At 38.4% G+C, this 9,835-nt stretch overlaps 2 protein-coding genes across 3 annotated transcripts in view; both read right to left on the reverse strand.

Moving 5' to 3' along the window:
- Positions 1–1,237, reverse strand: part of LOC107739357 (leucine-rich repeat-containing protein 14-like) — a 4,729-nt gene extending 3,492 nt beyond the window's left edge. The window contains exons 1-2 of the mRNA XM_016551454.1: positions 814–1,237; positions 436–713 (exon numbers count right to left, since the gene is read on the reverse strand). Of these exons, the coding sequence (XP_016406940.1) occupies positions 436–713 (278 nt within the window). The 5' untranslated portion in view covers positions 814–1,237. The remainder of the gene's footprint in view (positions 1–435; positions 714–813) is intronic.
- A 617-nt stretch (positions 1,238–1,854) lies between these two features.
- LOC107739365 (repressor of RNA polymerase III transcription MAF1 homolog) overlaps positions 1,855–9,835 on the reverse strand; it is an 11,336-nt gene continuing 3,355 nt past the window's right edge. For both annotated transcript variants that reach the window (XM_016551472.1, XM_016551465.1), the window contains 6 exons: positions 8,299–8,430; positions 7,856–8,018; positions 3,555–3,676; positions 3,349–3,468; positions 3,180–3,272; positions 1,855–2,975 (listed from right to left, as the gene is read on the reverse strand). In XM_016551472.1, the coding sequence (XP_016406958.1) occupies positions 2,951–2,975; positions 3,180–3,272; positions 3,349–3,468; positions 3,555–3,676; positions 7,856–8,018; positions 8,299–8,408 (633 nt within the window). In that variant the 5' untranslated portion in view covers positions 8,409–8,430 and the 3' untranslated portion in view covers positions 1,855–2,950. The remainder of the gene's footprint in view (positions 2,976–3,179; positions 3,273–3,348; positions 3,469–3,554; positions 3,677–7,855; positions 8,019–8,298; positions 8,431–9,835) is intronic.

Below are 9,835 nucleotides of genomic sequence, written 5' to 3' on the forward strand. Positions count from 1 at the left end.
CTAATTTATTGAGATGCATATATATATATATATATATATATATATATATATAAACTCTGGATCTTTAGAAAAGCTTATATTTGTACATTATTACAGTCTCTGGGGGGTTGAATATTTTCGATTTTATATATATTATATTACTTGACATTACTAGACATTAAAAAGCCACCATTTTATTCATTATTATTAATTCATATATTATTTGTCATCCATGTGTGCCTTATTAACTTGTTTACTGCCAGTAGTTAAAGGAGGCATCCATTACATTTCTACCTATATTTATCCATGCTGTTCTGCATCTTTAAATGTCAGAGATATGTCACATGCTGTGATGATGAATTTAATTTCTATGAATAACATGGCACTGTACTGGGCATGTCTCTTTTATGGCACACTTTGTTAAATAAGGGACATGTAGAGATAACACATCCGTACCTCTTGTCCGTCAGTCCCCTGACCACAGCCAGCAGCAGAGCCTGAACGCAGAGGCGGTTCGGAGGGCACTCGCCCGCTTTTCTGCTGCCTCCAACGGTCAGTGTTCTCTCGGGCCACCGCTGGACGAGCTCACCGACAGCTAGAGGACGGCAGTGGGTGAAGGCGGCGTCCAGCAACGCTCGGTAGAGCTCCCTCGGCACACAACTTAACCAATACGGCGAAGAGCTGTGGTCGCTCACCACCTCCAGGGCGCACAGGTTCACCAAAGACAGGACCATCTGTGCACAAATGAGGACGGCATCATGGATTAATACTACAAATCAAAAGGCAGATTACAGCATGTTGATTAATTAACAAGAAAGTAAAGAATCGTCAAACCTTTATTTCTCCAGAATGCCCCGGTAATCACCTCGATGTTTTCAAAGCAGGCACAAAATGATCTCCCCCTAATCACACTGTAATCCTGCATACTAACTACATTTTATATTCAATTAGACTCGTTTAACAGGCATCGCAATGTCACGAGCGTCTTAAATGTCTACCACACCTAAATATAGGATTTAATATATGCTCAACCTTTGGTTGTAGACGATTAATGCCTGCTTTATGGCTTGAGAACAATACGCGGGACATGAGCAATGGACTTGTAAAATATAACTCTGTGCGATCAGTATGAATCTTTAAAAAAATTTGTAAAATATCTGGAGTGTTTTTCCATGCCATTCCGACTCCATTCCCGATATTTATTTACGGCTGAACATAGTCGCCTTTTGATGACGCAAAAAGACGCATTTATTTGGCGACGACGCCTGGTCAAATAATAGCGGATAAAAAGACCCCTGATCAACGAGAAGGATCATAGATAATGAAGATTTGTCATTTCTAACACGAACGAATTGGATTTGCATTTTCATAATATATACATTTTATCGCAAAAAGCTTTTAAGGTAAACAAATTGATTGTTACTGCATTGTCAGTGGTTCATTTGTAAACCAACTATAACCTGTAGTCCCCGCAAACGTTATTAAACTTTTTATATATAAAGTTCTGTTAGTCACTCTGGTCCACACTCCAGTATAGTAGGTGGCGGTAATGCACCTTAACGTTGGATGCCACCCGCCATAAAACAAGAAGAACGTTATTAAATGGTCAACGAAACCTCCCTGTATCAGGGCGTGCGCACAGGTTTTTCTGTGAAAACTGATTGTTACACTATACTTTTGTCTTCTTTTGATTTTAGTTTTCAAATTTTGCATGAGAATTATTGTACTTTAGTTAAAATAAAAATATTGAGTTATAATGAACCAGTATTTTGTTTTTGTGCACAGGATTAAACACAAAGCCAGGTATTAAGGTAGAACAAGTATAAAAAAATTAAGTCACAAATGAAGAGATAAAAGTGAATAGATAAGCCCAAAATGGTGATTAAACCTGCATTTTTATTGTCCCAGATGCTCAATCATTTGAATGCTATCTGCATATCTGGCAACAAGCAACAGATTCCATTCACATTTTTCTTTCCATGTCAGGACTACAAGTTATTTATAAAATTCACATCGTTAAGAAAAATTGACAGATTCAGGTACACCAGTCTTAAAAGCTACAACAAATATTTGGTTTGCATGTTTACCGTTCAGCTATGCCAAAACAACTGTTGGTTGGTACATAAAGCCAAAGAAATTGCAGCAATAAAAGTGAAACCTGCAGACATTTAATAATAATAATAATAATAATAATAATAATAATAATACAAATCAGTGCAGTGTATACTAAAACAGATCAATTTCAAATAATTAAATTACCCAAAAAAGCTTCAGTTCAGTCTTGCATAAACATTTTAGAAAAAAATAAGTCTAAACTGTCTAGAGCTCATTTATTAGAGCATAATGCTACCAATTCCAAGATTATGGTTTCAAATCCCAGGAAACATGCAGAGGGGGAAAAAGTACCTGTAAAACGCGGGCGCACGCACACACACACACTCATATAATCATCCTACAGACCATGTTAAATGACAAAAATCACATACACAAGCTTCAAACCTTACACAGATTTAAAAAGCAAATTATGAAAACATTAGGAGAACCAATAAAACAGAGGGGCATAAATCCAGAAGGCATGCAGTCTTTGTATTCCAAAGAGTGTTCAAAATCTCCACTGTCAAAATGCTGGTGTCTGAATGTGACTTTCATTCACTCCTAGGATGAGCTGGTTTCCAGTGGCTTTTATTTGTCTCAGCCAATGCCTAAATGAGTCCATGTCAGACCTTGTCCAAGCAGCTCTCTTGGAATTCTTCTCAGCCACAGTCTGAGATCTTCTTTAGAGGCAAATGGGAGTCGTAAAATTAACCCTCCTCAGTCCACAGTGAACCAAAGTAAAAACAAACACACATTTACGAAAATCCCCAGAAAATAAAGTTTTGACCGTTTTTCCCCCCTCTTAAAAGAAAGAAGAAATTGTTTGCAAAGGAGAGGCCCTTTGGCTGAAGCGCAGGTCGTCATCCCTGAGTAAGCTTTAGACGCACAGAGCTCGGGGGAACCTGCAAAACGGAACAAAAGAAACCTTTTTAAAAGACTATGGCAAACATGTACATAAGGGATGGCTCGCAAGCCTATTACATATTGTAAAAAGCACAATTGTTTTTTTTGTTTGTTTTTTTCCCTCCAGTTTTAATGGTCTATGACAACTTGAGCCTTTATAAATTACGTGGTGTATGAAGATGTCTTTATTAAAACAATCTCACCTGTCTTCCATGAAGTTGTCCACTTCGTCTTCATCATCCAGCTCCATGTCCAACTCATTGTCAAGGCCACTGCGACCATAACTACTGAGAACACTGAACAGATGATGTAAAAAACAATGGCTAGTAAAATTACTTTTGTATAATGTGTGTACAGTGAGTGATTACTGACCTGACTGAGCGGCAAGTGAAGAATACAATGCGTTTAAGCTTCTTGTTGTAAAAGAAGTAATTGAAGGACCACAGGCTGCCTTCCTCACCAAAGGGGTCAGAGTCAAGGTCTGGGTTGTAGCTACAAACAACATAATGGCGGTTATTAAAATATGTGTACAGAACACATTTAATGAGGAATAAATCATTTATTTTCTCCTCACATACCTATAGATGTCACAGCCCTGCAGGTTTATCTCTTGATCAATGGCATTCCACAGTTCTGGGCCTAAAGAGTTAAATTGCTCCCCCACAGCAGAATAAAGGCTGCAGTTAACAGAGTCAGCCACCTGGTGGACACAAACAGACTGTTAGGAAACATAATCAAACATGTAAATGAAAGCTAAACAGGTTCATATACAACCCTTTCAAACTACATCCCAAATATCTTTGTTTCTAAAGGATATGAAAAAAACGCTAGATTCATTTGAAATTTGTAGTTGCCTATACAAAGTTATTGGCAGAATTAAGCATTTTACAATGAGTGAACATTAAAACTGACAAAACAAATTAGTGTTACTTAGGACAATTAAGACAATCACTGAGAGAACTTAAAGGGGTCATGAACTGAGAAATAAAAATTCCCTTGATATTTTGACATATAAGAGGTCATTGTAATATAAAAACATCCTGTAAGTTTCAGAACTCAAAACTTTCTCAGTCTAAAAACAGCTTATATATATATATATATATTTATCTGCCAAAACGACAGCTTGTGGAATGTGCCACTCTATGACGTAATAGTGTGGCTAAACCCCACCTCCACAGAAGATCAACACCTGCTTCTACATCACAGCCTGTTTAGCTCCGCCCACTGATTCACGAACGTAGTGTAAATAACGAGGGAGACGAACGCAGGTCTACATAGAAATCAAACGATAAAGATGCTCCGAAGATAAAAAGATGCTGTGCAGTGCCAAATTGTGGAAAAACACAGTCTTTGCATAACCTTCCATCGGATCCCAACATTAGGAAAGCGTGGATTAGCTTTATTTTTAATGAAGATCCAGACCGAGTCAGTAAAAGGTTGGTCGTTTGTTCACTTCATTTCACTGCAGATTCATTTACAAACAATGCACAATTCGACGCCGGATTTTCTGAAAGAAATTAAAAGACGATTCTGTGCCGACTATATTGGATCCGACAGTAATGTTGCACCACACAAGTGTGAGTAACTGTTTTTATTATGTGATCACTATTGCGTTGTCGGTTATTACAGATCGTTTGATATGAACTGAGTATTTATGATTTTTAAACCTAAATCACAGCAGCGTCCATCTATGAAGGATGTAGCTGTCAAACATACACAACTGTTAGCATACAGTTTGCATACAGAACCAACAGGTCCACGGAAGATACCATCTCAGCTGCTCTCCATCCAGCCCTTACACACCTGGACTCCAAAGACTCCTATGTGCGAATGCTATTCTTGGATTTTAGTTCAGCATTTAACACAATCATCCCACAGCAGCTAATAGACAAACTGAGACACTTGGGACTCAACTTCCCTCTCTGTAACTGCGTGCTGGACTTCCTATCAGAGAGACCACAAAATGTACGGGTCAGCGGAAAAACATTTAAGACAGTCACGCTAAGCACAGGGGGCACCACAAGGGTGCGTACTCAGCCCGCTGCTCTTCACCCTGTTGACCCATGATTGTGTACCCAGTCACAGTACCAACCACATCAAGTTTGCGGACGACACGACTGTAGTCACCAACAACGAGGCCAACTACAGGAGCGAAGTGAGCCGACTGGTTCAGTGGTGTAATGACAACAACCTCTTCCTCAATGTGGGGAAGACCAAAGAACTTGTCATCAACTTTAGAAGAAGACCTCCACAGCACCCCCCACTAACCATCAACGGTGCCGTAGTGGAGAGGGTGAGCAGCACAAAGTTCCTAGGGGTGCATATCTCTGAAAACCTCTCCTGGATGACAAACACCACATCGCTGGCCAAGAAGGCTCAGTCACGCCTCTACTTCCTCCGCAAACTGAGGAAAGCACGAGTCCCACCTCCCATCATGTGATCCTTCTACCAGGGCAACACTGAAAGCATCCTCAACAGCTGCATCACAGAGTGGTACGGATGCAGCACTGCATCCTGTCGAAAGACTCTGCAACGCATAGTGAATGCAGCCAGCAAGATCATCTGTGTCTCTCTGCCCCCACTTATGGACATCTTCCACACCCGCCTCACTAGCAGAGCCATCAGCATTGCTGCGGATAGCTCACACCCGTTTAACCTCCACTTCAGCCTTCTGCCTTCAGGGAGAAGGTACCGGAGCCTCCAGGCTCGGTCCACAAGGCTTTCAAACAGCTTCATCCATCGGGCTGTCAGGAAGCTGAACTCTGTCCATTACCTCCCCCCCTCTTCCACCTACTCTTGAACTTTAAAAAAAATCTACAGTTCACGCCACATTTCTTTCTCTGCACTTTACAGACTTTATGTTTTTTTGCACTAATGTCATACTGCTGCTATCTGTCTTGTAGCTTACAAATGCCTTTATACTCAGAACTTCAAAATGTTTACATATTTTGGATGTATATTTGCACTTTACAAATTGTTTACATATATTTGGACGTATATTTGTAAATTAACAAAGTTCACTGTTTACATTTACTCATGTATATCCATTCAGAAGTTTTACAAGATTTATTTACTCTGTCTATATTGGGCTGGACAATAATTCAATATCAATATGTATCGCGATATAGTTTTTTTTTTTCAATAACGGTGATATGATTTTTAAACATTTCCGATATACATTATCAGTGTTTCCCATACATTAATTTATTTGTGGCGTTTGACTTCGTTGAATAAACATGAGCACTGCACGTTTCAAAATTAAAACGCGGCGCGGGTGTTTTATATGAATGTATCTCTGAAAGAAACCGACTGTCTTCAGAAAAGTTTCGATGGCATTTTTATTTTATCTGATAAAGAAGCGTTCATGAGCGAAGCTGCTTTGATTACAGCCGTTACTGGAGAAACTGCTAGTTTTATCACTCTAAAAGCGCCTCCTGCTGGCAGAGAATGAGTTAACATTTTCAATAATAAGCCCGTCTCCAGCAATGTTTTTGTTGTTGCTCAATTTTTTTTGTTTTCTGCAGCAACTCGGAGCACTTTTCATACTCTTTATCCTGGCTGAAGCACATTTGTCTCAATCTATAAGAATAATCAGCCAACACTACCAGTCAAAGGTTTTTTAACAGTAAGATTTTTATCGTTTTTTTTTTTAAAGATGTCTCTTTTGCTCACCAAGCCTGCATTTATTTGATCCAAAGTACAGCAAAAACAGTAACATTTTGAAATATTTTTACTATTTAAAATAACTGCTTTCTATTTGAATATATTTTAAAATGTAATTTATTGCTGTGATCAAAGCAAAATTTTCAGCATCATTACTTCAGTCTTCAGTGTCACATGATCCTTCAGAAATCATTCTAATATGCTGATTTGCTGATTATCAATATTTAAAAGTTTTTTTTTCAGGATTCTTCGATGAATAGAAAGATACAAAGATCAGCATTTATCTGAAATAAAAAGCTTTTGTAATATTATACACTTAAAGCTTGGAGTCAGTATAATTTTTTTAAATGTATTCATAGGGTTATAGAAATTAATACTTATTTAGCAAGGATGCTTTAAATTGATCAAAAATGATGATAAAGATGTTTATAATGTTACAAAAGATTTCTATTTCAGAAAAAAGCTGTTCTTTTGAACTGTCTATTCATCAAAGAAACCTTAAATTCTACGCTGTTTTAATCATAATAAATGTTTTTTGAGCAGCAAATCCAAATATTGGAATGTTACATCCCTACCTATTACTGCTAAAATATTATGTTTTTTGATGTACAAATCTTGATAACATTATAAGTAGACCTCATATTACAAAAAAAAAAAAAAAGGCAGTTCATGACCCCTTTAAAACTCTTGAATGCATAATGTTGCCTTGAATTTTTAACTTTTCTCAACAATTCTTGACAGTGCATCTAAAAACCTTTGCACCTGACATTTAATAATATAACATTACATAAGTTCTTAACGCAGCAGATATGTTGGGCTCTCGGCTGACCTCATGGGCACGGGCAGCACTAAAATCATCAAAGAAACCTTAAATTCTACGCTGTTTTAATCATAATAAATGTTTTTTGAGCAGCAAATCCAAATATTGGAATGTTACATCCCTACCTATTACTGCTAAAATATTATGTTTTTTGATGTACAAATCTTGATAACATTATAAGTAGACCTCATATTACAAAAAAAAAAAAAAAGGCAGTTCATGACCCCTTTAAAACTCTTGAATGCATAATGTTGCCTTGAATTTTTAACTTTTCTCAACAATTCTTGACAGTGCATCTAAAAACCTTTGCACCTGACATTTAATAATATAACATTACATAAGTTCTTAACGCAGCAGATATGTTTTCATGATTCAATGGAAACCAGTCATACTAACCCAGTTAACGCTGGGCTCTCGGCTGAACTCATGGGCACGGGCAGCACTAAAATCATAATCAGGCCGGAACGACTCATTCAGGGTAGTGATAAGGTAGAACAAGGTCTTCCTGCAACACTTATCACTTAGTGGGTTCTCTCCGTCCTCCCCACTCTTCCCCAATCTAAAAGAAAGCACACAAGAGAGATCGTGTAGTGCAGGGATCCTCAAATCTGGCCCACGAGATCCACTTTCCTGCAGAGTTTAGCTCTAACCCTAATCAAACACACCTGAGCATGCTAATCAATGTCTTCAGGATCATTAGAAAATCACAGGTAGGTGAGTTTGATCAGGGTTGGAGCTAAACTCTGCGCATTGGCCTTCCAGGGCAAGATTTGAGGAACCCTGGTGTAGTGTAACCACAATAGCTGAGGTGAAGCCTATGGTTATGTGTTAAGGCTTACAGGTTATGGCTCGGAGCACTGCTGGACTGAGGGGGTGACAGCGCTTCCAGAACATGTGGCTCCCCCTCCTGACAGAACTGCTTAAACATGTGCTTGTCATCACCAGCCATCTTGCACGAGTAGCTCTCGATCCTACAGATAGGAAAAGAGAAAAGGAATAAGAAAGGGACTGATTTGAATGATTATACGAATAAACAAACTATTGCACACACAGATGTCGACATAATATATTGTTTGGGTTTTATATAAGATACAAACTTTTTTGTATTGCGGTAAAATTCAAACTACTTGAATGTGATTAAAAATATATATTTTAAATCATCCCAACCTTGACTGCTAGACTTATCCAAACCTATATTTTTAGACTTGGCTAAAATGTCACAGATGTAGAGCGAGGGGAATATAGTGCGTGTTCATCTTGCTGGCTTATGCAAGAGAGGTTGTGCAACTTTAGACAGTCCCAGTAACAGTCCACAGACATGATTATTTATAGGTGAAGGGCAAAGGCTGTAGCAGGACATGGAGGAGAATCATATGATTCTGGACACTGTAGCCAGTTTCCTTCAAGCGGTGTGGAAGCTCCACAAATCAGCGGAAGAAACAAGAAAACAGTGGAGAACAAAGGTTGAACTGTATCATAAACTGTAAATGAGTGTACGTGTCTGTTGTGTGTAAAGATCAGTTTTAGTGAAGACACGTCACACTGAAGTAGACACTTTGAAAGTGTGTGTGCGCGTGGTATCTGTGCTCTAAAATACCACATTTGATCTCTCTGTACTGTACTCTACACTAGTCCAATAACATGATTAAATTCTAAAGAAGCTGGCAGATCATATGAAATGCAGCTGTGTTTACATGCACCCCTAAATAACCACACTGGTATGTGTTAGAGGACACTAGAATCTGCATCACGGGTACAACAATCAACAAATACAACAAACAAGTCTCTATTCAGGGTATATCATAACGTCTTCACAAAGTGAAAGAAAATATTACAATACAGTTTTAAACCCAACAGCAAAAGGATAACCATGAAACAAGTGTACAAGTAGTGAAAACACAAATAAAACTGGTTCAATATCACTTACATCAGCACTGTGACATTGTTTTAAATCATTTAAAGGGGTCATATGATGTTGCTAAAAAGAACATTATTTTGTGTATTTGGTGTAATGAAATGTGTTTATGCGGTTTAAGGTTAAAAAAAACACATTATTTTCCACATACTGTACATTATTGTTTCTCCTCTATGCCCCGCCTTTCTGAAATGCGTCGATTTTTACAAAGCTCACTGCTCTGAAAAGCGAGGTGTGCTGTGATTGGCCAGCTATCCAGTGTGTTGTGATTGGCCGAATACCTCAAGCGTGTGACGGAAATGTTACGCCCCTTACCAAACTGTGATGCCCTGTCCGGCCGGAGCGACGAGACAAAAACATTAAAACCCATTATAAACGAGGCATTTGTTGCATCCAGTGGGGACATAAATACGGATTATAATGACTTATACTGTCTTTTTACGCGTTGCGTTGCATATCGC

The sequence above is a fragment of the Sinocyclocheilus rhinocerous genome, unplaced genomic scaffold, assembly GCF_001515625.1.
Source record: "Sinocyclocheilus rhinocerous isolate Xijiao unplaced genomic scaffold, SAMN03320098_v1.1 scaffold371, whole genome shotgun sequence".
Lineage (NCBI taxonomy): Eukaryota > Metazoa > Chordata > Actinopteri > Cypriniformes > Cyprinidae > Sinocyclocheilus > Sinocyclocheilus rhinocerous.